This window comes from Coloeus monedula (assembly GCF_965178545.1).
Source record: "Coloeus monedula genome assembly, chromosome: 27".
Classification (NCBI taxonomy): domain Eukaryota; kingdom Metazoa; phylum Chordata; class Aves; order Passeriformes; family Corvidae; genus Coloeus; species Coloeus monedula.
This window is the reverse complement of record NC_138807.1, coordinates 4,969,041-4,994,959: the sequence shown is the minus strand read 5'-3', so window position 1 is coordinate 4,994,959 and position 25,919 is coordinate 4,969,041. Positions and strand designations below refer to the sequence as shown.

Here is a 25,919-nt window from a genome sequence, read left to right as displayed (position 1 = left end):
CTTGCGGGCTTCCCTGAAGGATCCAACCACTCCAAGGAACTTGGAAAACTCGGGAACGAGAAGGATGAGGGTTTTCCCCACTTTTCCAGTTCATCCCGGCGATCCTAAAGGACGCAGCTCCTCAGATCCGGGAGAACGAAGGAGCGGAGCGGATGAAAGCCGAGCTTTTATCCCGGATTTTGGAGGGATCGGAGGGATCGGGAGCGGCCGCTCCAAGGGCTCCACATGCCGCTGGAAACTCGGAATTCCCGAGCTTTTATCCCGGATTTTAGGGAGGGATCGGGAGCGGCCGCTCCAAGGGCTCCGCATCCCGCCGGGAGCTCGGAATTCCCAGCCCTGCAAGAGCATCCCAGGACTGGGAAGGGGCTGAAAAAATTCCAGAGGAATTCCAAACTTCCCGAGCCTCCTCAGGCCCACCCCGGGGCGGCCGCTCCGCCTTTTCCCTGCTTCCCAAATCCCTCGGGAATGCGGCCCCGGCCACCCTTTGGCCCTCGTGCTCCTGGGGAATTGTCCCGGCTGGATTTTGCCCTGGGATTGTTCCCTTGGGAGGAGCTGGGACACGCCTGGGAATGGGAACAGGCAAGGATCCAGCCGGGAAAAACCTTGGGAATAAACGGGGTTCGGCGTCAGGAATTGGGAATGGGATGGGGATAAGGAAAAATGCACAAAAAGCAGCCAAAAAACAACAACAACAACAACAACAACAAAACCAAAAAACCAAAAACGCGATGGAAAGAAAAAAAAAAAAAAGGGATTTTGGGATGATTTGATGGAAAAACTTCCAGCTTTTCCCAATGAATCCCATGCTTGGAAGGATCGGGAGAGGAAGGTCAGGAAATCAAGGCTGGGGTGGGGAAAAAAAAGGGGGGGAAAAAAAGGGGGGGAAAAAAGGGGGGGAAAAAAAAGGGGGGAAAAAAAAGGGGGGGAAAAAAAGGGGGGGAAAAAAAGGGGGGGAAAAAAGGGGGGGAAAAAAAGGGGGGGGAAAAAAGGGGGGGGAAAAAAGGGGGGGGAAAAAAGGGGGGGGAAAAAAGGGGGGGAAAAAAAGGGGGGGAAAAAAAGGGGGGGAAAAAAAGGGGGGGGAAAAAAGGGGGGGGAAAAAAGGGGGGGGTAAAAATTGGGAAAAAATTGGGAAAAAATTGGGAAAAAATTGGGAAAAAATTGGGAAAAAAGGACTTTTGGCAGCACGGAATACCCAGGTGGCCCATCAGCCTGGAATTCCCACCAGGAAGAGCAGGAATTCCCTGAATTCCAACGCTTCCATGCCCTGAGTGCCAGAATCCCCTGGAATAAAAGCCATTTTCCAAACCCCTCCATGCTCCCAAAAATCCCCTCCTCAAATCCTGGGGGGCTCCAGGCTCTGGATTCCCAGGAAAAGCAGCCCAGGAGGGGGATCCAGGTGGGAATGGGGATCCAAGGGTGGCGTGGTGACCTCAGGCCCTGGAACGGTGCCAGGGTTCTTATCAGGATTTCCCAATTTTCCCAAAATTCCTGGCTCCAGGCTCCCAGATTTTGGGTTTTCCCTGGATAAACCCCCTCCCTCCCCCTTTGGAAATGCTTTAATTAAAATCCAAACCCTCGACTCTGTAATGAAAATAATTAACCAGGAATCACATCAAGTATCCAAAAGAAAAGGAACCAAATCCAGCTTTTTTTCCCCGAAAATCTTTGGAAAACAGAGCTCCGGGGCAGCCTCCCATCCTAAAAAAAATCCCCCTCTTCCCAAAAATTCCAAGGATTAAACCTAAGGAACAAACAAGTTTGATTTTATTTACAGACTCCATGAAGAAAGTTTGTATTTCCAGAGGTTTTTTTTTTTTAGGACAACAAAATCCAACTGGATTTTTCCAAAGCGTGGCTGGAACTTTGTTGGATTTTTCCCAAGCGTGGCCGGAATTTTGGGTCTTCGTCATCCCAAAGCACCGGAGGTGTTGGCAAAATCCTCGGGAAGGGAATAAATCCCCCCCTGGACCCCTCAATCCTGGAATTCCCAACTGATCCGTGCTGGATCCGCCCATCCAGAGGCAGAACTGGAGGCACTGGTTCCCCAAACTCCCCCAAATCCCTTGGATTTGGGATTCCAAGATAAAATAAAGGAATAAAATCCACCCCCCCCCCGGAGCAGCACGAGTTTGGTGTGTGGGCAGATCCCCAAAATCCCAAATTCCACGGAATTGGGAGTCCTTGGGATTATCCCTGGGGGATTTTTGGTGCTGCTCCAAACCCTCCCCACGTGCAAAAAAAAAAAAAAACACCTGGGGAGGTTTTTCCGTGGGGAAAGCGGTGATTCCAAAACCAGCTGGATAATATCGGGAAAGAAGAGCTGGATAATGAAGTTTGGGATAACATTTCACGGGAAAACTCTTGGGAGAAGCCCTCCTCAGTAGTAAGGTCGCCGTGGGTTGTTCTGCAGGGAAAAAAAAACCAACGGGAAAATCCTCAGGATTGGCTGGGGTTGGGCTGGAAGCGGCACAGCAGCACCATCCCGCTCCCATTCCCAGGATCCCGTTATCCCATTCCCACGATCCCATTCCTCACCAGCACGTTGGGCTGGAAGTGGTCCCATTCCCATTATCCCATGATCCCACTGCCGTTATCCCATTCCCGGTATCCCGGTATCCCGTACCAGTGGGTTGGGCTGGAAGTGGCACAGCAGCATCATCCCGCTCCCATTCCCAGGATCCCGTTATCCCATTCCCGTTATCCCATTCCCACAATCCCATTCCTTACCAGCGGGTTGGGCTGGAAGCGGCCCCATTCCTGTTATCCCATTCCCATTCCCGTTATCCCGGTATCCTGTACCAGCAGGCTGGGCCGGAAGCGGTACGCCAGCACTGATCCCATGATCCCATTCCCGTTATTCCATGATCCCATTCCTATTCCTGTTATCCCATTCCCGTTATCCCGGTATCCTGTACCAGCAGGTACGCCAGCACTGATCCCATTATCCCATTCCCATGATCCCATTCCCAGGAGCCCATACCAGCGGGTTGGGCCAGAAGTGGTACGCCAGCATTGATCCCATTATCCCATGATCCCAGTCCCATTCCCATTATCCCGTACCAACGGGTTGGGCCAGAAGCGGTACGCCAGCTCTGATCCCATGATCCCATTCCCGTAATCCCATGATCCCATTCCCGTTATCCTGTTATCCCACTCCCGTTATCCCGTTATCGCGGTATCCCGTACCAGCGGGTTGGGCCGGAAGCGGTACACCAGCACTGATCCCATGATCCCATTCCCGGTATCCCATTCCCGGTATCCCATTATCCCGGTATCCCGTACCAGCGGGTTGGGCCGGAAGCGGTACGCCAGCTCTGAGCCCATGATCCCAGTCCTGTTATCCCATGATCCCATTCCCATTATCCCGTTATCCCATGATCCCATTCCCGTTATCCCGTTATCCCATTCCCGGTATCCCATTCCCGGTATCCCATTATCCCATTATCCCGTACCAGCGGGTTGGGCCAGAAGCGGTACGCCAGCTCTGATCCCATGATCCCATTCCCGTTATCCTGTTATCCCATTCCCGGTATCCCGTACCAGCGGGTTGGGCCGGAAGCGGTACGCCAGCTCTGATCCCGTTATCCCATTCCCGTTATCCCATGATCCCAGTATCCCATTCCCGGTATCCCGTACCAGCGGGTTGGGCTGGAAGCGGTACGCCAGCTCTGATCCCGTTATCCCATTCCCGTTATCCCATTCCCGGTATCCCGTACCAGCAGGTTGGGCCGGAAGCGGTACGCCAGCTCTGATCCCATGATCCCAGTCCCGTTATCCTGTTATCCCATTCCCGGTATCCCATTATCCCGGTATCCCGTACCAGCGGGTTGGGCCGGAAGCGGTACGCCAGCTCTGATCCCGTTATCCCATTCCCGTTATCCCATGATCCCAGTATCCCATTCCCGGTATCCCGTACCAGCGGGTTGGGCCGGAAGCGGTACGCCAGCTCTGATCCCATGATCCCAGTCCCGTTATCCCGTTATCCCATTATCCCGGTATCCCGTACCAGCGGGTTGGGCCGGAAGCGGTACGCCAGCTCTGATCCCATGATCCCAGTCCCGTTATCCCATGATCCCATTCCTGTTATCCCATTCCCGTTATCCCATTCCCGTTATCCCATGATCCCATTCCCGGTATCCCATGATCCCATTCCCGGTATCCCATGATCCCGGTATCCCGTACCAGCGGGTTGGGCCGGAAGCAGTACGCCAGCTCTGATCCCGTTATCCCATTCCCGTTATCCCATTCCCGGTATCCCATTCCCGGTATCCCGTACCAGCGGGTTGGGCCGGAAGCGGTACGCCAGCTCTGATCCCGTTATCCCATTCCCGTTATCCCATGATCCCGTTATCCCATTATCCCGGTATCCCGTACCAGCGGGTTGGGCCGGAAGCGGTACGCCAGCTCTGATCCCGTTATCCCATTCCCGTTATCCCATTCCCGGTATCCCGTACCAGCAGGTTGGGCCGGAAGCGGTACGCCAGCTCTGATCCCATGATCCCAGTCCCGTTATCCTGTTATCCCATTCCCGGTATCCCATTATCCCGGTATCCCGTACCAGCGGGTTGGGCCGGAAGCGGTACACCAGCTCTGATCCCGTTATCCCATTCCCGTTATCCCATGATCCCAGTATCCCATTCCCGGTATCCCGTACCAGCGGGTTGGGCCGGAAGCGGTACGCCAGCTCTGATCCCATGATCCCAGTCCCGTTATCCCGGTATCCCATTCCCGGTATCCCATTCCCGGTATCCCATGATCCCGGTATCCCGTACCAGCGGGTTGGGCCGGAAGCGGTACGCCAGCTCTGATCCCGTTATCCCATTCCCGTTATCCCATTCCCGGTATCCCATTCCCGGTATCCCGTACCAGCGGGTTGGGCCGGAAGCGGTACGCCAGCTCTGATCCCGTTATCCCATTCCCGTTATCCCATGATCCCGTTATCCCATTATCCCGGTATCCCGTACCAGCGGGTTGGGCCGGAAGCGGTACGCCAGCTCTGATCCCATGATCCCAGTCCCGTTATCCCGTTATCCCATTCCCGGTATCCCATTATCCCGGTATCCCGTACCAGCGGGTTGGGCCGGAAGCGGTACGCCAGCTCTGATCCCATGATCCCATTCCCGTTATCCCACGATCCCATTCCCGGTATCCCATTATCCCGGTATCCCGTACCAGCGGGTTGGGCCGGAAGCGGTACGCCAGCTCTGATCCCGTTATCCCATTCCCGTTATCCCATTCCCGGTATCCCATTATCCCGGTATCCCGTACCAGCGGGTTGGGCCGGAAGCGGTACGCCAGCTCTGAGCCCGTTATCCCATTCCCGTTATCCCATTATCCCGGTATCCCGTACCAGCAGGTTGGGCCGGAAGCGGTACGCCAGCTCTGATCCCGTTATCCCAGTCCCGTTATCCCATTATCCCGGTATCCCGTACCAGCGGGTTGGGCCGGAAGCGGTACGCCAGCATCATGCGTTTCCGGAAGGCCTCGTACTCGTCGTCCTCCTTGGTGAGCTCCGCCGGGCGCTCGATCCCGAATCCCGCCCCGTCCACGGCCGTGGTGCCCCTGCGGGAAAAGCGGGACAGGGAACGCTCAGAGCTCCCTTTGCCCGGGAATTCCCGTGGGAATTGTCCCCCCGAGGCGTTGCTGGATCTCCTTCCCCAGTCCCAGTGCCCGGGATGGGTTCCACACGCTCGGGAACGGCCAATCCCCACTTCCTTCCCTCTGGAATGGCCCCAGATGGGATCAATCCCATCTTTCCTCACCCATTCCAGGAGCAGCAGGGATGGTTCGTCCCCCCAGGATGGGCAGATCCTGCCTTTCCTTTGGGAATTCTGATTCCCTGTCCCGTCCACTTGGATCCTCCATGATCCTTGTGGCATTCTTCCAGCCAAGGAGCTCCAGAGATTCCAGGATTCTGGAATTTCACTCCAGGACACCCCTGAACCCACAAGCACGTTCCCAGTGGGATAAATCTCGGGACAGAGGAGCAGAAATCCTTGGAAAAGTTCTTTTCCATTTCTACAAGGCTCTCCCCTCCCAAAAATCACCCGGGAATATTCCCAATTCCCAAATATTTTGTTTGGAACTCCAACCAGCAGCTGATCCACCTAAAAAAAACCTTTGGAATACTCCAAGTGGGATCAAATCCCAACATTTCTGGGCATGGAGTGATGCCAGGAGTTGCAGGATCACAAAGCTCTGATCCCAGCTGGAATATCCTGCCCTGGATGTGCTCCTGAACATTCCCAGGAATCTCTGATTTTAAGGATTTAATCCTGGGAGAAGGAAAGTGCAGACAGGAATTCTCCTTTTGGAGCTGCACCTCCCTATGGAAATTGGGATTGGAAATTCCGGATTCGGGGCTCAGACACAATTCCTGCACCAGCTACAGCCACAAATCCAGGAGAAAAATCCCTCCAAAAAACCCAGGAATTCTCTGCCAGGCTGAGTTTTCCATGCTCAGGTGAGGAATCCTGACTTCCAGCAGGAATTCCCGGATGAAAGGGAAGGAATGATCCATAGGGAGAGCGCTCACTTGCTGACGGGGTTTTTGATTCCCTGCCCATCCGATCCCAATCCCTCTCCTTCCTTCCATCCCATTTTCATCAGCATTTGGTATCCGATGTTTTCCACGGTCAGCTTGAATTCCTTGTACTCGGAATAATCTGGCTCCCGGCCCTCCTGCAGCAGGAAAAAGCAGGAAAAGGGGTGGCTTTAATTCCATGGATTACAGGAGAATGGGGAAAAAAGCAGCTCCAGGCCCCTCAAAATTGGGATTTTGGGAAAGAACTGCCAGGATTTCCTGGGATTCCAGCCTTGAGGAGGGAATGAAGCTCCAGAGAGGAATTCAGCTCTGGAATTCCAGGTTGTTCCCTGGATCCGGGCTCAGATCTGGTTCTTTTTTAAGCCTGGATCCCCAGGGAATGTCAGGCCCCTGCTGGAGAACAGGGATGAGGCAGCTTCCAGGAATTCCAGGATTTGGGAAGGACTGGAAGGTGCCTGGATTGGGGGCTTGGGGTTTTTGCTTCCCTGTAATCAGCTGGAAAAAAAGTCCCATTTTTTTCCCAGCTTGGCACCCACTGATTCCAAGGAGGAACTGAGTGGGAGGCTCGGAATTCCAGAAAAATCCCAAATCATGGAATTCCAGACTGGAAAAGGGCCTTCAAGGCCATCCAGTCCCACGGGCAGGGACACTTCCCATGATCACAGAGTGCTCCAACCTTTCCTGGGACACTTCCAGGGATGAGGCAACCTCTGGGATCCTCTGGGAATTCCATCCCATTCCCTCCCCACCCTCCCAGGGGAGGAATTCCTTCCCAAATATTGTCCCATTTCTGTGCAAAGAATGGGAAACTGATCCCTTTTTTCCAGCAGGAATGCCTGGAGCGAGGAGAGCTGGAGGAATTCCCAGCTGTGGGATAAGCCTGGAGCTCATTCCCAGAATCCCAGAAATCCTCTGGCTCCTCACCTTCAGCGCCTTGAAGGTCTCCATGAATTTTTCCAGCTCATCCGGCGGGAGGAAATCCCCGATGAAATGTTTCCCTCTGCCCATCTGGGTCAGCTGCTCTGCCCACTCTGGAAAAACAGGGACAACACGGAGGTCACGGAGAATCCCTTGGGATTTCTGGGGATTTGTGGAGCATAAAACATCCCAGGGATACCCTGGAAGATCCCACTCCAAAAAAACCACAGAGAAAGCAACGCCCATGGAGCATCCCTTGGGATTTGTGGAGCATCCCAGGAATGCCCAGTGAGATCCCCACTGTGCAAAACCACGGAGAAAACGACATTCATTGAGAATTCCTTGGGATTCCAGGGAATGTGTGGAGCACCAGGCATCCCAGGAATGCAGGAGATCCCCACTGTGCAAAACCACGGAGAAAACGACATTCATGGAGAATTCCTTAGGATTCCAGGGGGATTTGTGGAGCACAAAACCTCCCAGGGATGCCCTGGAAGATCCCCACTCTTAAAAACCATGGAGAGAACATTCATGGAGAATCCTTTGGGATTTGTGGAGCATCCCAGGAACGTCCAGTGAGATTCTCCAGTCTGCAAAATTAGGGACAACACTCATGGAGCATCCCAGGGATTCCAGGGGGATTCTGGAGCACAAAACCTCCCCGGAATGCCCAGTGAGATCTCTGAAAAACCATGGAGAATCCCTCGGGATTTGTGGAGCATCCCAGGAATGCAAAGGATCCCCACTCTGAAAAACCATGGAGAGAATCCCCTGGGATTCTGGAGCACAAAACCTCCCAGGAATGCCCAGCGAGATGCCCAGTCTGGAAAATCAGGGAGAAGACAGCACTCATGGAGAATTCCTTGGGATTCCAGGGAATTTGTGCAGCACCAGGCATCCCAGGAATGCCCAGTGAGATCTCTGAAAAACCACGGAGAATCCCTCGGGATTTGCACAGCACAAAACTTCCCAGGAACACCCAGGAAGATCCCACTCCGAAAAACCACGGAGAAAACAACACTCATGGAGAATCCCTTGGGATTTGTGGAGCATCCCAGGGATTCCAGGGGGATTTGTGAAGCACAAGATTCCCAGGAACACCCAGCAGGATCCCCACTCTGCAATCCACCCATGGCTCCTGATCCACGAGGGCAGGGTGGGATTGTCCCGATCCATGAGGACAGGGCAGGATTGTCCCAATCCATGAGGGCAGGGTGGGATTGTCCTGATCCATGAGGGCAGGGCGGGATTGTCCCCACAGCTCCTGATCCATGAGGGCAGGATGGGATTATCCCGATCCATGAGGGCAGGGTGGGATTGTCCTGATCCATGAGGGCAGGGTGGGATTGTCCCGATCCATGAGGGCAGGGTGGGATTGTCCCCACAGCTCCTGATCCATGAGGGCAGGATGGGATTATCCCGATCCATGAGGGCAGGGTGGGATTGTCCCGATCCATGAGGGCAGGGTGGGATTGTCCCGATCCATGAGGGCAGGGTGGGATTATCCCGATCCATGAGGGCAGGGTGGGATTGTCCCGATCCATGAGGGCAGGGTGGGATTGTTCCAATCCATGAGGACAGGGCGGGATTGTCCCCACAGCTCCCAATCCACGAGGACAGGGCAGGACTGCCCCCACAGCTCCCAATCCACGAGGACAGGGTGGGATTATCCCGATCCATGAGGGCAGGGCGGGATTGTCCCCACAGCTCCTGATCCATGAGGGCAGGATGGGATTATCCCAATCCATGAGGGCAGGATGGGATTATCCCGATCCATGAGGGCAGGGTGGGATTGTCCCGATCCATGAGGGCAGGGTGGGATTGTCCCGATCCATGAGGGCAGGGTGGGATTGTCCTGATCCATGAGGGCAGGGTGGGATTGTCCCCACAGCTCCCAATCCACGAGGACAGGGCAGGACTGCCCCCACAGCTCCCAATCCATGAGAACAGGGTGGGATTATCCCAACCCACGAGGACAGGGCAGGATTATCCCAATCCACAAGGACAGGGCAGGACTGCCCCCACAGCTCCCAATCCATGAGGACAGGGTGGGATTATCCCGATCCATGAGGGCAGGGCGGGATTGTCCCCACAGCTCCTGATCCATGAGGGCAGGATGGGATTATCCCAATCCATGAGGGCAGGGTGGGATTGTCCTGATCCATGAGGGCAGGGTGGGATTGTCCCAATCCATGAGGGCAGGGTGGGATTGTCCCCACAGCTCCCAATCCACGAGGACAGGGCAGGACTGCCCCCACAGCTCCCAATCCATAAAAACAGGGTGGGATTATCCCAACCCACGAGGACAGGGCAGGATTATCCCAATCCACGAGGACAGGGCAGGATTGCCCCCACAGCTCCCAATCCATGAGAACAGGGTGGGATTGTCCCCACAGCTCCCAATCCACGAGGACAGGGCAGAATTGCCCCCACAGCTCCCAATCCATGAGAACCGGGTGGGATTATCCCAACCCACGGGGACAGGGCAGGAACCGCCCCCGCAGCTCCCACTGCAGCGGGATGGGCTGGAATTCCCGCTCTGGAAGGCTCCAGGACGCCGATCCCGGCGCACCTCGGGTCTTGTCCATCTCCATGCGGCGCAGCTGGTGCTCCCAGGTTCCCAGCTCGCTGTCCACCTCCTCGTCGCTGTCGTAGCCGTGCTGGTGCTGCTGGATCGCCCGCTCCCACATCAGCTGCATCTCCTGCATCGCCCGCTTGTGCTTCATGATCATGTCGTACATCTGCTGCATCTGGGAAGCACGGAAAAGCGGGATTCATCCCAAAAATCCTGGCGGAGAACAGCCCCCTCTGCAAAAAACGGCTCCGAACTCCCCCAAAAATGCCCAATGGTTCATGGTCGTGTCGTACATCTGCTGCATCTGGGAAGCACGGGAAAGTGGGATTCATCCCAAAGATCTGAGTGGAGGAACTGGGAAATGCAGGATTCATCCTGGAAATTTGACTGGGGGAACTGGGAAATGCGGGATTCATCCTGGAAATCTGAGTGGGGGAACTGGGAAATGCGGGATTTATCCCAGAAATTCAAGTGGAGGAACTGGGAAATGCGGGATTCATCCCAAAAATCCGAGTGGAGCACAGCCCGCTCCGGCTGCGCCACAAAAACCGGCTCCCAATGCCCAAAAATCCCAAATCTCAACCCTAAAAGTTGGTGGTTGATCCCATGGCCGGGAGATCTCCCACATCCCATGCAGGGGATCCCAAACCCCAGGGGATCCCTCATCCAGGAGAGCGATCCCACACCCAGGAGAGCGATCCCACATCCTGACCCCACACCCAGGAGGGTTTTCGGGCTGGTTCCTTGGGGACGCCCCAGGATGTTCCCACTGCACGTTCCCAGATATCCCTGCCCAGCTCCAATCCCCTCCCCAACCCCCCAAATCCTGCAGGAACCCCCTCAGTCCTTTGGGATTTGGGCTGGAAAGGCCCTTTGGGACTTCAGGGCTGGAAAAGCCCTTTGGGATTTGGGATTTTAGGGCTGGAAAGATCCTTTGGGATTTGGGATTTCAGGGCTGGAAAGGTCCTTTGGGATTTGGGATTTCAGGGCTGGAAAGGCCCTTTGGGATTTGGGATTTTAGGGTTGGAAAGGTCCTCTGGGATTTGGGATTTTAGGGCTGGAAAGGCCCTTTGGGATTTGGGATTTTAGGGCTGGAAAGGTCCTCTGGGATTTGGGATTTCAGGGCTGGAAAGGCCCTTTGGGATTTGGGATTTTAGGGCTGGAAAGGCCCTCTGGGATTTGGGATTTTAGGGCTGGAAAGGCCCTCTGGGATTTGGGATTTTAGGGTTGGAAAGGTCCTTTGGGATTTGGGATTTCAGGGCTGGAAAGGCCCTTTGGGATTTGGGATTTTCGGGCTGGAAAGGCCCTTTGGGATTTTCGGGCTGGAAAGGCCCTTTGGGATTTTAGGGCTGGAAAGGTCCTTATTCCCTCAAATCCTCTGCTGTTCCCGCTGATTCCAGCCCCAGGCTGATCCCAGGCACAAATCCCAGGGATTTAAAGGTGGGGAAGCTCCTTTGTTATTCCCACAATGGGAATTTGGGGAGGATTTTTGGGAATCACCTCCTGCTGCTCCTTCAGCTGCTTCTTCTGGGCCTCGGAGAGCTCCGTGACTCCCACCAATCCCACGGGTTTTCCCTTCTCGTATCCCAGACCCTTCAGGTCCTGAACTGGAAAACAAAAAAAAAAGCAGGAAAAGGCTTTGGAAAAATCTGGGAGAGCAAAGAAACCAAATCCCAGTTTGGGATGGGCGGGAAGGACCTTCAGGATTATCCCATTCCTCCTTCCAGCAGCCCAGCTTGGCTTTGGACAATTCCAGGGATGGGGTGTTGCCATTCCCAGGAAATTTAATGAATCCCAGTGCTTCCCTAGGATCCATCTGGAGGGATTTAGGAAGCACAGGAGTGGGAAAACCAGCGGGAAGCAGCTCCTTCACTGCCAGCTCTGAGAATTCCTGATCCCAGATCGTGCCAGGAGACTCCCAGGGCTCACCAAATCCACTTTAAGAATCCTTTTTCCTTAGGAATTCCCTCCTCAGGTGAAGCCCAGCCAGCCCAAAAGGTGGGAATTCATTATCCTGGAGTTCAGAGGCATCCCTGGAATTCCCAGGACTCTCCAGAGCAGCTTCATTCCCAAAGAAAAGCCCAGGAAAATGAATCCAGGGAATCCCAGCCCTGGAAGCTGCAATTCCTGAGGGAGATTCCGATTTCAAAATGGGCAGGAAGCTCCTCCCTTGGAATTGTTGTGGTTGTTGGATCAGATAAAGCCTGGAATTGGATATTCCCGGGATTTGGGCAGGGATTGAAATGGTGACCCCGGGTTCAGAGGGAACAAAAGGGTGGGAGAAGACACTGGGACATCTGGGATTCCACTCCCAGGGATTCCCCAACACCGAACTGGCAGCCAAGGAGACACAAGGGAGATAAAACTCCGCGATTTCTGCTTCCAGAGCCACAAAATTCCCAGAAAAACCCAATCCATGGGACACGAAATCCAATGCCACTCACCTGAGAGGGGAGAGGGGGAATCCAGCTGCTGGACCAGCTGCGGGAGAGGCAATTCCACCTTTTCCTCCTCGGGCCCCCACCGGCTCTTCCTCTTCTTTTTGGTGGTGCCTGGAGCGGCCGGAGGGGTCGTGGCGGGATTTGGAATCGCGGTGGGATTTGGGATCGCGGTGGGATTTGGGGCCACGGTGGGATTTGGGGCCACGGTGGGATTTGGGGCTGGCTGATCCGGAGGGGAGGTGGAGGATGAGGATGGGGAAGGAGAGGCTGAGGGCACGGGAAGGGGCACGGGAAGAGCGGCGGGAACGGGAGAGGGAACGGGAAGAGCCAGAGGCGGCGGGATGGGAATGGGGAGAGGGAGACGGGAGGGAAGAGGGAGAGGGGGAGGAGCGGGAAGAGGGACAGGCGGGAAGCACAGAGGGGATGGAGAAGCCTCGGGACTGGTTTTCCGTTTGAGGCCGGATTCTCCGGGAAAAGGGGAGCCCCCGGAGGCGGCTCTGGCCCTCCGGAATTCCTCCAGCTTCTGGCGGTAGTAGCGGTGCCCTTTGCTGTGGGGCTCGTACAGAAACCTGCAAGAGAAGGCATCCAGGGCTCAGCCGGGCCGTGCAATTCCCGCCTGGAATGCCCACAGCATTCCCAGAGCATTCCCAGCTCTCCAGGGCTGAGATCCAGCAGAGTTTCCTCAGGAATTTTCCCTCCTGGAATGCCCACAGCATTCCCAGAGCATTCCCAGAGCATCCCCAGCCCCGCTCAGAGCTGGCATCCAGCACGGGCTCCTCAGGGTTTTTCCTTCCTGGAACTTGCAAAGCATTCCCAGAGCATTCCCAGCTCTCCAGAGCTGGGATCCAGCAGAGTTTCCTCAGGAATTTTCCCTTCTGGAATGCCCACAGCATTCCCAGAGCATTCCCAGCTCTCCAGGGCTGAGATCCAGCAGAGTTTCCTCAGGAATTTTCCTTCCTGGAATGCCCACAGCATTCCCAGATGCTGGGATCCAGCTGGGCTGGGATCCAGCAGAGTTTCCTCAGGAGTTTTCCTTCCTGCAATTCCTAGAACATTCCCAGCTCTCCAGGGCTGGGATCCAGCAGACTTTCCTAAGGAATTTTCCTTCCTGGAATGCCCACACCATTCCCAGAGCATCCCCAGCCCCGCTCAGAGCTGGGATCCAGCAGAGTTTCCTCAGGAATTTTCCCTCCTGGAATGCCCACAGCATTCCCAGAGCATTCCCAGCTCTCCAGGGCTGGGATCCAGCAGAGTTTCCTCAGGAATTTTCCTTCCTGCAATTCCTAGAACATTCCCAGCTCTCCAGGGCTGGGATCCAGCAGAGTTTCCTCAGGAATTTTCCTTCCTGGAACGCCCAGAGCATTCCCAGCTCTCCAGGGCTGGGATCCAACACTGGATTTTTCCTTCCTGCAATTCCCAGAGAATTCCCAGAGCATTCCCAGCTCTCCAGGGCTGGGATCCAGCAGACTTTCCTCAGGAATTTTCCCTCCTGGAACGCCCACAGCATTCCCAGCTCTCCAGGGTTGGGATCCAGCACGGGATTTTTCCTTCCTGCAGTGCCCAAAACATTCCCAGCGCTTCAGGGCTGGGATCCAGCAGAGTTTCCTCAGGAATTTTCCTTCCTGCAGTGCCCAAAACATTCCCAGCTCTTCAGGGCTGGGATCCAGCACGGGATTTTTCCTTCCTGCAATTCCCAGAGCATTCCCAGCTCTCCAGCACCATCCCGTGTATTCCCACAGCCAGTGCAGCTTCCACAAGATATCTGGGAGCAGGGAATGCGTTTCCCTGGTTTTGGTGCCACATAAACACAATTCCATAAAGGAAAAACAACCCCAAAAAGCAGGAATTTGCTGTACTGAAGGCAGGGATCTCTCTGTTGTTGTGCAGAGCAATAATTTCCACCTCAGACCTCTCTGCACCCCAAATCTGAGCCCCTCAACTCTCCCCACTCCTAAACCTCAACCTCAGAATTCCCATGGCTTTCCCCGGGAATTCCTTGGAAAAGAAGCCCCAAAAAGCAGGAATTTGCTGTACTGAAGGCAGGGATCTCTCTGTTGTTGTGCAGAGCAATAATTTCCACCTCAGACCTCTCTGCACCCCAAATCTGAGCCCCTCAACTCTCCCCGCTCATAAACCACAATATCCTCGTAAATCCAGGATTCCCAAATTTCCCTTGGGAATTCCCTGGAAAAGAAGCTCCAAAAAGCAGGAATTTGCTGTACTGAAGGCAGGGATCTCTCTGTTGTTGTGCAGAGCAATAATTTCCACCTCAGACCTCTCTGCACCCCAAATCTGAGCCCCTCAACTCTCCCCGCTCCTAAACCTCAACCTCAGAATTCCCACGGCTTTCCCCGGGAATTCCTTGGAAAAGAAGCCCCCAAAAGCAGGAATTTGCTGTACCTGAAGGCAGGGATCTCTCTGTTGTTGTGCAGAGCAATAATTTCCACCTCAGACCTCTCTGCACCCCAAATCTGAGCCCCTCAACTCTCCCCGCTCCTAAACCACAATATCCTCGTAAATCCAGAATTCCCAAATTTCCCTTGGGAATTCCCTGGAAAAGAAGCCCCCAAAAGCAGGAATTTGCTGTACCTGAAGGCAGGGTTCTCCCTGTTGTTCTGCAGGGCGATGGCCTCCACCTCAGGCCCCCCGGCGGCCACGAACTGGGCCAGTTTCTCGGCAGAGTTCCGCGTCTCCTGGTCGGCTGGGGGTGAAACTTTAAGCAGGGATCAGTACTGGGCCCAACTCACCCCAGACCAGCCTAACTCAGCCTAAGGACCCCAAGAGCACAGTTAGGCCCGAGTTTAGGGAGCAGGGACAGCGCCTAACCCGGCCTAAGGACCCCAAGAGCACAGTTAGGCCACAAGTTGGGTTTAAAATGGGAGAATTGGTGCAAAGAAACAGCTGAACGGCATAAAAACCTGAGTTAGGCCTGAGTTTAGGGAGCAGGGACGGGGCCTAACCCAGCCTAAGGACCCCAAGAGCACAGTTAGGCCACAAGTTGGGTTTAAAATGGGAGAATTGGTGCAAAGAAACAGCTGAAGGGCACAAACCCATCAGTTTAGACCCGGGTTTAGGGAGCAGGGACGGGGCACTGCACCCTGAGCTGAGATGGGATGGGAGAGGTGAGAGACAAAGCAGCTTTGGGCTCCCAAATCCCAAATTTTCCATGTGCCAGGCTCTTTTCCATCGGGTTCCAACACTCAAAATTATCCCTAGTTAAAAATTCGGGACTTTTTTCCACTTGTCAGGCACTTTTCCATAGATTTAAAACACTCGGGATGATCCAAATGTCAAGATTTTGGATTTTTTCCCTGTGTTAGACCTTTTCCCATAGGATTAAAACACCTGGAATTATCCCCACTTTGAATTTCTTCCCTGTGCCAGGCACTTTTCCAGAGGTTTACAGCACTTGGACTTAGCCCTAATTAAAAAGTTGGGATTCTTTTCCATGTGTCAGACAGTTTTCCATAGATTTAAAATACTCAGGATGACCCAAATTCCAGGATTTTGGATTTTTTCCCTGTCTCAGGCACTTTTCCATAGGATTAAACCACCTGGAATGATCCCTAGTTAAATATTTTGGATTTTTTCCCGTTGCCAGGCAGTTTTCCATAGGATTACAACCCCCAGGATTATCCATATTTAAGGATTTTGCCCCTGAAATTCCCAGCAACAGGAAATCCTTTGGAAAACTCGAAATTCCCTAGAATCCCACTTATTCCTCCTCTCACTGCACCCCTGGAGGCTGTTCAAGGGGAAATTCCCTATGAAAAATTCCCAATCCTCACCTGGAAGAGGGTGGCTACTCCAATCCCAATCCAATAATTCTCATTTAGAACAAATCCAACAAAAACGAGGAGAAAAAAAATCCCCTTTTCCTAAAGGAATTTTCAGTGCTGGAGAATGATTTTGGAATATTCTGGACAACTACAAGGAAAATCCCATTCAAAATCCCAGGAATATTTTGCTGGGGATTTGGGAATCAACATTTTTGGCACGAGGATTTGACTCCATCTCCTTCCAGTTGGGAATTTTCTTTCCAGGCAGCCAAATTTCCACCCCAAATCCTTTCAAACCGGTCCCAAATGAATCCAAATTTCACTTGTGCTGTTCCCATTCCCCAGATCCCAGTGGGAATTACCTTTCTGGGAAGAGGCTGCCTGGGAATTTTGATTCTCTTTCCTTATCTCTGCCACTTTCTTCCTGTAGTAAAGGAATTCCCTGCTGTTCTTATCATGCAAAAACCTGGAAAACAGAGAAAAAAAAAAGAGGAATAATTATCCAAATATTGATATCCTGGGATAAGAACAGCTCCAACTCCCACATGGAAAAATGGAGGAATTACTCAGAATGCACCTAAAATGTGGAATGAGAATTTGGAGCTTTAATCCAAGGATTTGCATTCAAATTTGTGCTGCTTGAGAGAAAATTAAGGACAAATCCTCTGCCCGTCAGTGCTGGGATTAAATCCAGCATTCCCATCTGGAAGTGGCACATGAGCTCTGTTCCCAATTCCAGCAGGGAATCCTGCAGTGGGGTGGGCTGGGAGGGAGCTGAAGGATGATCCAGTCCCATCCTGCCATGGGCAGGATCATGGAAAGGTCCCAGGGTGCTCCAGCCTGGCCTGGGGCACTTCCAGGGATGGAGCAGCCACAGCTTCTCTGGGAATTCCATCCCATTCCCTCCCCATCCTCACAGGCAGGAATTCCTTCCAATATCCCACCCAGATTCCCCCTTTCCAGCAGGAAGTCCTGTCCCTCCAGCCTTTATCCCAAATCCCTCTGCAGCTCTCCTGGAGCCCCTTTAGGCTCTGGAAGTGGCTCCCTGGAGCTTCTCTTCTCCAACCTCTCCTTGGACACTTCCAAGGATGGAAAATCCACAACTCCTCTGGATAAATTTTCCACCCCTCACAGGGAAGAACAAATCCAAACTTTTCCAACCCTCACAAGGAAGGACAAACGACGAATCCAAACACTTCCCCCCCTCAAACCCAAAGTTTTCCCCCTTCTGAGAAGAACAATGAATCCAAACCTTTCCCCCCCTCACAGGGAGGAATAAACAACAAATCCAAACTTTCCCCCTCAAATCCAAACTTTTCCACCCTTCACAGGGAAGAACAAACAGTGAATCCAAACTTTTCCACCCCTCACAGGGAAGGACAATGAATCCAAACCTGTCCTCCCTCAAATCCAAACTTTTCCCCCCTCAAATCGAAACTTTTCCCCCCACTCAAATCCAAGCTTTTCCCCCCACTCAAATCCAAGCTTCTCCCCCCACTCAAATCCAAGCTTTTCTCCCCCCTCAAATCCAAACTTTTCCCCCCCCCTCAAATCCAAGCTTCTCCCCCCACTCAAATCCAAGTTTCTCCCCCCACTCAAATCCAAGCTTTTCCACCCCTCAAATCCAAGCTTTTCCCCCCACTCAAATCCAAGCTTCTCCCCCCACTCAAATCCAAACTTTTCCACCCCTCAAATCCAAGCTTTTCCCCCCACTCAAATCCAAGCTTTTCCCCCCACTCAAATCCAAGCTTTTCCCCCCACTCAAATCCAAGCTTTTCCCCCCACTCAAATCCAAACTTTTCCACCCCTCAAATCCAAGCTTTTCCCCCCACTCAAATCCAAACTTTTCCCCCCACTCAAATCCAAACTTTTCCCCCCACTCAAATCCAAGTTTCTCCACCCCTCAAATCCAATCTTTTCCACCCCTCAAATCCAAGCTTCTCCCCCCCTCACAGGGAACCAACCCCAATCCCCATTCCTGCCGTTCCCCACTAAAAGAGGCAGCGTTTCCTTTGGGAAAAGCCATCCCAGACTTACGAAAAAGCGGGATTATCCTTGTAGTCCTCCATAGCCACCTTCTCTAGCTCGGGGCCGCCTTCAGCCACGAACCTGGCCAGCTTTTCCACCACCTGCCGCGTCTCCGAGTCCTCTGGGGGTAAAACTTTAAGGAGGCTGTCAGTACTTGGGGTTCAACTCACCCCCAAACAGGAAACAGGGAATTACTGCCGAAAACCACGGAGCAGACACATGGGAATGGGAAGAGAAAGGATGAAATGGGGCAGCCAGTTGTAGACAGGTGTCAACATCACAATTCCCGATTTTTTAAGGGGTTCTGAGCTCCCTTGGGATGAGGATTTTCTGGCTGTTCCTACAGGGAATGCCCAGAGTTTGTAGGATGGGGTGGGAGGGAGCTTAAAGCTCATCCCATTCCCACACTTTCCACTATCCCAACCCGGCCTGGGGCACTTCCAGGGATCCAGGGGCAGCCACAGCTTCTCTGGGAATTCCAGCCCATTCCTTCCCCACCCTCACAGGCAGGAATTCCTTCCCAAGATCCCACTCAAATCTCCCCTCTCCCAGTCTGAACCCATTCCCTGTGTCCTGGAATTCCAGCCCTTCTCCCAAATCCCTCTCCAGCTCTCCTGGAGCCCCTTTAGGCTCTGGAAGCAGCTCCAAGCTCTCCCTGGAGCTTCCCTTCTCCAGCCTGGCCTTGGACACTTCCAGGGATGGGGAATCCACGACCTCATCCCAGTTTGGAAGTTCAACTGCACCCAGTTCAACCCAGCTTTAATTGTGGCAGAATTGGCTCCTGAAGGATTTATTCCCTACAAAACCCAGCAGGGAAAGAGCAGGAATGTGGTTTTAATCCCCACCAGGAATTCCAGATTCCAGCTCCTGAGCCATTCCCAGCTCATTCCCAGCACATTCCAGATGGTGTGCTCCAAGAAAACCTGGATTTTGGCTTCTGTGCCGAGGAAGGAGCACAGGGATTCCCACAGGGATCACGGAGTGGGAAGGAAACCCAGGGATTTTGGGAATTGTGGGAAGCAAAGGGCAGAGCCACCCATGCTGATCCAATGGGATCGGCCCCAAAATCCTTAAATTAAGGATAACCCACCTCAGCTCTCTCTGCGTTTTTCCGAGTGCATTTCACGCTCAAATTCAGAATTCCCAGGATTATGCTGGTACAAATCCCAGCAGAAATGGTTTCATGGGATTTTGGGAAGGGCTAATGGACTAAAGGATGCCACGAAGCCAAGTGTGACTCGCTGAGCTCCTTTTATCCTCCATTAAAACACTCCCATGAAATTCCCATTCTGAGGCAAATCTGCCTTGGCAGAATCTGCCCGGCCTGGGTTATCCCAATAAAACCTGGGATAATTCCTGCCATATCCTTGTTTTTCCAGGCAGTCAGGACCCACAGGTGAGATTTTTTTAACTGGAATTCAGATTTTTCCTGGTCCCAATTCTGTGCTGGACGTGTCATTTATTTTATTGATGAACACACACCATTTTCCCTGCGCATTCCCAAACGAATTCCTTGTTTTCCACCACTTAAACCCCCTAAAATCCCATTTGAAGAACAAGCATCAGGATTTCCTGGAGAGCCCAGCACTTGGCACGACATTCCAAAGGTGCAAAGAGGAATTTTTAGGATTTGCCACCCACCAAATCCATTAGGAACACAACATTTTCCTTTTTATCCGTTATTTTCCCAAGTTTTTGGCTGGCCAAGCACTCGGATAATTTGGAGAAGATAAATCCTTCCAGGCTGAGGGCAGTAATATTTAAATATTGAAGTTAAGGAAGGTCAGGAATATCCAAAATACCAGGAATCTCAGATCTGAAATACTGGGAATTTCATCCCTCAGATTTTGGTTGGATTTGGAAGAGCCCACCAGCATTAACTGCTGGAATTTCCACTCCATAAAGGAGAAATCTGCCCCAAAACTGTGCTGGGAATATAAATTTACGGAAAACAGGGATAAACTACCCAACTTTCCAATGGGGCTGAGGGAATCCTGTCCCAAACTGAATCCCTACCCCAGGAGGGAATCCTGTCCCAAACTGATCCCTATCCCAGGATAAAACCCACCCCATTCCCCACTGCAACTGAGGGAATCCTGTCCCAAACTGATCCCTATCCCAGGAGGGAATCCTGTCCCAAACTGATCCCTATCCCAGGATAAAACCCACCCCATTCCCCACTGCAACTGAGGGAATCCTGTCCCAAACTGATCCCTATCCCAGGATAAAACCCACCCCATTCCCCACTGCAACTGAGGGAATCCTGTCCCAAACTGATCCCTATCCCAGGATAAAACCCACCCCATTCCCCACTGCAACTAAGGGAATCCTGTCCCAAACTGAATCCCTATCCCAGGAGGGAATCCTGTCCCAAATTGACTCCCTATCCCAGGATAAAATCCACCCCATTCCCCACTGCAACTGAGGGAATCCTGTCCCCACTGAACCCCTATCCCGGGATGAGCATTCCCAGCTCCAGCCCCAGAGCTGCCACTGACCTTTGATTTCCAACCACTGCTCGTAATCCTCCTCCTCATCCTCATCCGGGCCCTGGAAGACGCTGAGGCGGCTCAGGACGGGGCTGGGTTTGGGATGGGAGAGGCTCCGGGCCTGGAGCATCCGGCTCAGGGCCTGCCCCGGCCGCTTCCCCAGCAGCGCCGGCTTCTTCCCGGAGCTTGGAGCTGGGGCATTCCCAGAGTTGTTGGGGGGATTCGGGGCAGTTTCTGAGGAGAGAAGGAAGGGAAATTATTCCTGGGAATCCTGGGTTTGGTGTGGGAAAGGCTCTGGGCCTGCCCCAGCCGCTTTTCCCTGGAGTTTGGAGCTGCGACATTTCCAGAGTTGTTGGAGGGATTTGGGGGCAGTTTCTGAGGGGAGAATGAAGGGGAAATTATTCCTGGGAATTCTGGGTTTGGGCTAGGGCGTCTCTGGAATTGTTGGAGGGATTTGGGGCAGTTTCTGAGGGGAGAATGAAGGGGAAAAGAGTTCCTAGGTATCCCAGGTTTGGTGTGGGAAAGGCTCTGGGCCTGCCCTGGCCACTTTTTCCAGGAGTTTGGAGCTGCGACATTTCCAGAGCTGTTGGAGGGATTTGGGGCAGTTTCTGAGAGGAGAACGAAGGGGAAATCATTCCTGGGAATTCTGGGTTTGGGTTGGCGTGTCCCTGGAATTGTTGGAGGGATTTGGGGGCAGTTTCTGAGAGGAGAACGAAGGGGAAATTATTCCTGGGAATTCTGGGTTTGGGTTGGCGTGTCCCTGGAATTGTTGGAGGGATTTGGGGGCAGTTTCTGAGGGGAGAACGAAGGGGAAATTATTCCTGGGAATTCTGGGTTTGGGTCGGGGAATTCCTGGAATTGTTGGAGGGATTTGGGGCAGTTTCTGAGGGGAGAATGAAGGGGAAATTATTCCTGGGAATTCTGGGTTTGGGCTAGGGCGTCTCTGGAATTGTTGGAGGGATTTGGGGCAGTTTCTGAGGGGAGAATGAAGGGGAAATTATTCCTGGGAATTCTGGGTTTGGGTCGGGGAATTCCTGGAATTGTTGGAGGGATTTGGGGGCAGTTTCTGAGGGGAGAATGAAGGGGAAATTATTCCTGGGAATTCTGGGTTTGGGCTAGGGCGTCTCTGGAATTGTTGGAGGGATTTGGGGCAGTTTCTGAGGGGAGAATGAAGGGGAAAAGAGTTCCTAGGTATCCCAGGTTTGGTGTGGGAAAGGCTCTGGGCCTGCCCTGGCCACTTTTTCCAGGAGTTTGGAGCTGCGACATTTCCAGAGCTGTTGGAGGGATTTGGGGCAGTTTCTGAGAGGAGAACGAAGGGGAAATCATTCCTGGGAATTCTGGGTTTGGGTTGGCGTGTCCCTGGAATTGTTGGAGGGATTTGGGGGCAGTTTCTGAGGGGAGAATGAAGGGGAAATTATTCCTGGGAATTCTGGGTTTGGGTTGGGGTGTCCCTGGAATTGTTGGAGGGATTTGGGGGCAGTTTCTGAGGGGAGAATGAAGGGGAAATTATTCCTGGGAATTCTGGGTTTGGGTTGGGGCGTCCCTGGAATTGTTGGAGGGATTTGGGGGCAGTTTCTGAGAGGAGAATGAAGGGGAAATTATTCCTGGGAATTCTGGGTTTGGGTTGGGGCGTCCCTGGAATTGTTGGAGGGATTTGGGGGCAGTTTCTGAGGGGAGAATGAAGGGGAAATTATTCCTGGGAATTCTGGGTTTGGGTTGGGGCGTCCCTGGAATTGTTGGAGGGATTTGGGGGCAGTTTCTGAGGGGAGAATGAAGGGGAAATTATTCCTGGGAATTCTGGGTTTGGGTTGGGGCATCCCTGGAATTGTTGGAGGGATTTGGGGGCAGTTTCTGAGGGGAGAATGAAGGGGAAATTATTCCTGGGATCCCTTTAATTTAAGATTTTTAAGGATTTAACCCCGATCTTAAGGGGGAAAACCTCCCAATTTTAAGGGGAAAAAATCTCCCAATTTTAAGGGGAAAAAACATTTTTGAGGTATAAATTCCTCCTAAACTCCTCTGGAAGAGCTCATGGAATATTTTCAGGGAGCAGCAGGGATCTGGAGCCCTCCTGGGGTCAGGAAGGACCTACCAGCACTGGATTTTTCCCTCTGGAGCTTCAGGAATTGCTGCAGGAAGCTCCCGTCATTCACGAACTTGTTGGACACAGAGGCCTCGCTTTCAGAGCCGTCGTCGCTGAGCGGGGACAGGAAAACAGGAGCTGGAATTTGGGAGCTTCCCAGCCCTTCCCACGTGGGATTTGGGGCAGTAAAAACCCCAGAAATTGGTCATTTTTCTCACCTACCACTGAATTCCCAAAAGAACCCCAAATCTCGTTCCTGCTCAGGGATTTATCCATACTCCCCACCTGGTTCCTGCTCCATTAAAACTGGGATTTTCCTCCCTCAGCTCCACCAAATCCAGGATTTTCCCTCCCTAATCCACCAAAACCCAGATTTTCCTCCCTCAACTCCCCTTCCCAACCACTCCCATTTGCCGGCAGCCAATCCCCCGGGATTCTGCGGAATTCCAGCCGTACTCTCCGAGCAGTGGGAGCTGCGGGATGCTGAGGGAATTCTGCCGCGCCTGCTGCTCCAGCCGGGCCTCGATTTCCCGTTTTTTCTGGGCGATCAGCTCCTCCTGCTGCAGGATATTCACACTCGTCTTGGCCGACTTGGATTGGGACACCCCGAACCACCGGCTCGCCTTCCCTGAGGGAAAAGGGTGGGAATTAACACGGGAAATTATCTGGAACCGAGGGTCGCATTTCCTGAGGGGAAAAAGGCAGGGAATGAACAGGGACCATCCCAAATCAGGGGTTGCATTCCCTGAGGGGAAAAAGGCGGGATTTAACAGGGATCATCCCGAATCAAGGGTCACATTCCCTGAGGGGGAAAAGGCGGAATTTAACAGGGATCATCCCGAATCAAGGGTCACATTCCCTGAGGTAAAAAGGTGGGATTTAACAGGGACCATCCAGAATCAAGGGTCGCATTTCCTGAGGTAAAAAGGCGGGATTTAACAGGGACCATCCCAGACCAGGGCTCGCCTTCCCTGTGGGGAAAGGCAGGGAATGAACAGGGACCATCCCAAATCAGGGATTGCATTCCCTGAGGTAAAAAGGCGGGATTTAACAGGGATCATCCCAAATCAAGGGTCGCATTTCCTGAGGTAAAAAGGCGGGATTTAACAGGGACCATCCCAAATCAGGGATTGCATTCCCTGAGGGGAAAAAGGCGGGATTTAACAGGGACCATCCCAGACCAGGGCTCGCCTTCCCTGTGGGGAAAGGCAGGGAATGAACAGGGACCATCCCAAATCAGGGATTGCATTCCCTGAGGGGAAAAAGGCGGGATTTAACAGGGACCATCCCAGACCAGGGCTCGCCTTCCCTGTGGGGAAAGGCAGGGAATGAACAGGGACCATCCCAAATCAGGGATTGCATTCCCTGAGGTAAAAAGGCGGGATTTAACAGGGATCATCCCAAATCAAGGGTCGCATTTCCTGAGGTAAAAAGGTGGGATTTAACAGGGATCATCCCAAATCAAGGGTCGCATTTCCTGAGGTAAAAAGGAGGGATTTAACAGGGACCATCCCAGACCAGGGCTCGCCTTCCCTGAGGGGAAAAAGGCGGGATTTAACAGGGACCATCCCAGACCAGGGCTTGCCTTCCCTGTGGGGAAAGGCAGGGATTTAACAGGGATCATCCAGAATCAGGGATTGCATTCCCTGAGGGGAAAAAGGCGGGATTTAACAGGGACCATCCCAGACCAGGGCTCGCCTTCCCTGTGGAGAAAGGCAGGGAATGAACAGGGACCATCCCAAATCAGGGATTGCATTCCCTGAGGTAAAAAGGCGGGATTTAACAGGGATCATCCCAAATCAAGGGTTGCATTTCCTGAGGTAAAAAGGCGGGATTTAACAGGGATCATCCCAAATCAAGGGTCGCATTTCCTGAGGTAAAAAGGAGGGATTTAACAGGGACCATCCCAGACCAGGGCTCGCCTTCCCTGTGGGAAAAGGGCAGGGTTAACATGGGATCATCCCGAAGCATGATTCACATTCCCTGGGGAAAAAGCGAGGGGGATGAATGTGGGATCACCCCGAATCAAGGGTCACATTCCCTGAGGGGAAAAAGGCAGGATTAATGCAGGGACCGTCTCGAATTCAGCTTCCATGTGGGAAAATAAAGGAATTAATGGGGAGATCATCCCAAACCAAGGCTGGTTTTCCCTGCGGGAAAAGGGAGCAATTAATGTGGGATCATCCTGGACCAAGGGTCACATTCCCTGTGGGAAAAGAGGAGGAATTAATGCGGGGACCGTTCCGAATTTCACGTTCCTGTGGGAAAAGAGGAAAAATTAATGGAGACAACCATCCTAAATCAAGGCTTGCATTCGCTGTGGAAAAAGGGGAGGAATTAGCATGGGGACCATCCCAAACTTCGCTTTCCTATGGGAAAAAGGGGAAAAAAATCAACAGCGGGGTCTCCACAAACCACCAGCTCAGCTTTCCTGCGAGAAAAGAGTGAGGGAATAAACAGTTGGATTTCCTGTGGGAAAAGGGGAAGAAAAATCAACAGTGGAGCCTTCCCGAACCACCGGCTGTGCTTCCCTGTGGGAAAAGTAACAGAGGAGCCATCCCGAACCACCAGCCCGGCTTCCCTGCGGGAAAACGAGCCGGGAATGAACGCGGGAATCCGCCCCGAACCCCCGGCTCGGCTCCGTGGTGGGAAAAAAACGAGGGAATTTAACGGGGGGGGCCTCCCGGAGCCCCAGACTCCGCGGGCACACCCCCACCCCCGGGCACACCCCCCCCACCCCCGGCTCCCGGAGCCCCAGGAGCGGTGGGACCGAGTCGAAGGATGGCAGAGAGGCGGGAGGAATAGAGCAGAGCCCCAAGAGGGCCGGGGCAGAGCCGGGAGCGGCGGGAGGCGGCCGGGCCGGGCCGTACCTGGCGCATCCCTGTGGTTGTCCATTTTGGAGCTCCGGTCCCAGCATGCCCCGCACCGGGCGCGCCGCGCCGGGGCCGCGCCGCCGCAAAGGGCCTCTGGGAGATGTAGTCCCTCGAGGGGGCCTAGCCTCCCGTCGCACCGAGCCCCGCTCGCGGCGCCACCGAACCGCCCCGCGCAGGCGGCTCCGCCGC

The 25,919-nt window shown here is 53.3% G+C and overlaps 1 protein-coding gene across 3 annotated transcripts; it reads right to left on the bottom strand.

The window, feature by feature from the left end:
* Positions 1-1,746: 1,746 nt before the first annotated feature.
* On the bottom strand, positions 1,747-25,758 carry SUGP1 (SURP and G-patch domain containing 1). 3 transcript variants are annotated; one of them, XM_082297659.1, is made up of 14 exons: positions 25,728-25,758; positions 23,314-23,485; positions 22,867-22,970; positions 20,784-21,008; positions 18,295-18,418; positions 16,620-16,723; positions 15,068-15,191; positions 12,482-13,047; positions 11,538-11,644; positions 10,035-10,212; positions 7,469-7,575; positions 6,536-6,681; positions 5,433-5,562; positions 1,747-2,404 (listed from the first exon to the last, which is right to left on the bottom strand). In XM_082297659.1, the coding sequence occupies exons 1-14, from the start codon at positions 25,750-25,752 to the stop codon at positions 2,378-2,380; spliced, it is 2,139 nt and encodes a 712-aa protein (XP_082153785.1). In that variant the 5' UTR covers positions 25,753-25,758; the 3' UTR covers positions 1,747-2,377. The 3 variants fall into 3 exon arrangements, with proteins under 3 accessions (XP_082153785.1, XP_082153786.1, XP_082153787.1); XM_082297660.1 differs by having other exon boundaries at positions 6,536-6,678; XM_082297661.1 differs by having other exon boundaries at positions 15,068-15,179.
* Between the last annotated feature and the right edge of the window lie 161 nt (positions 25,759-25,919).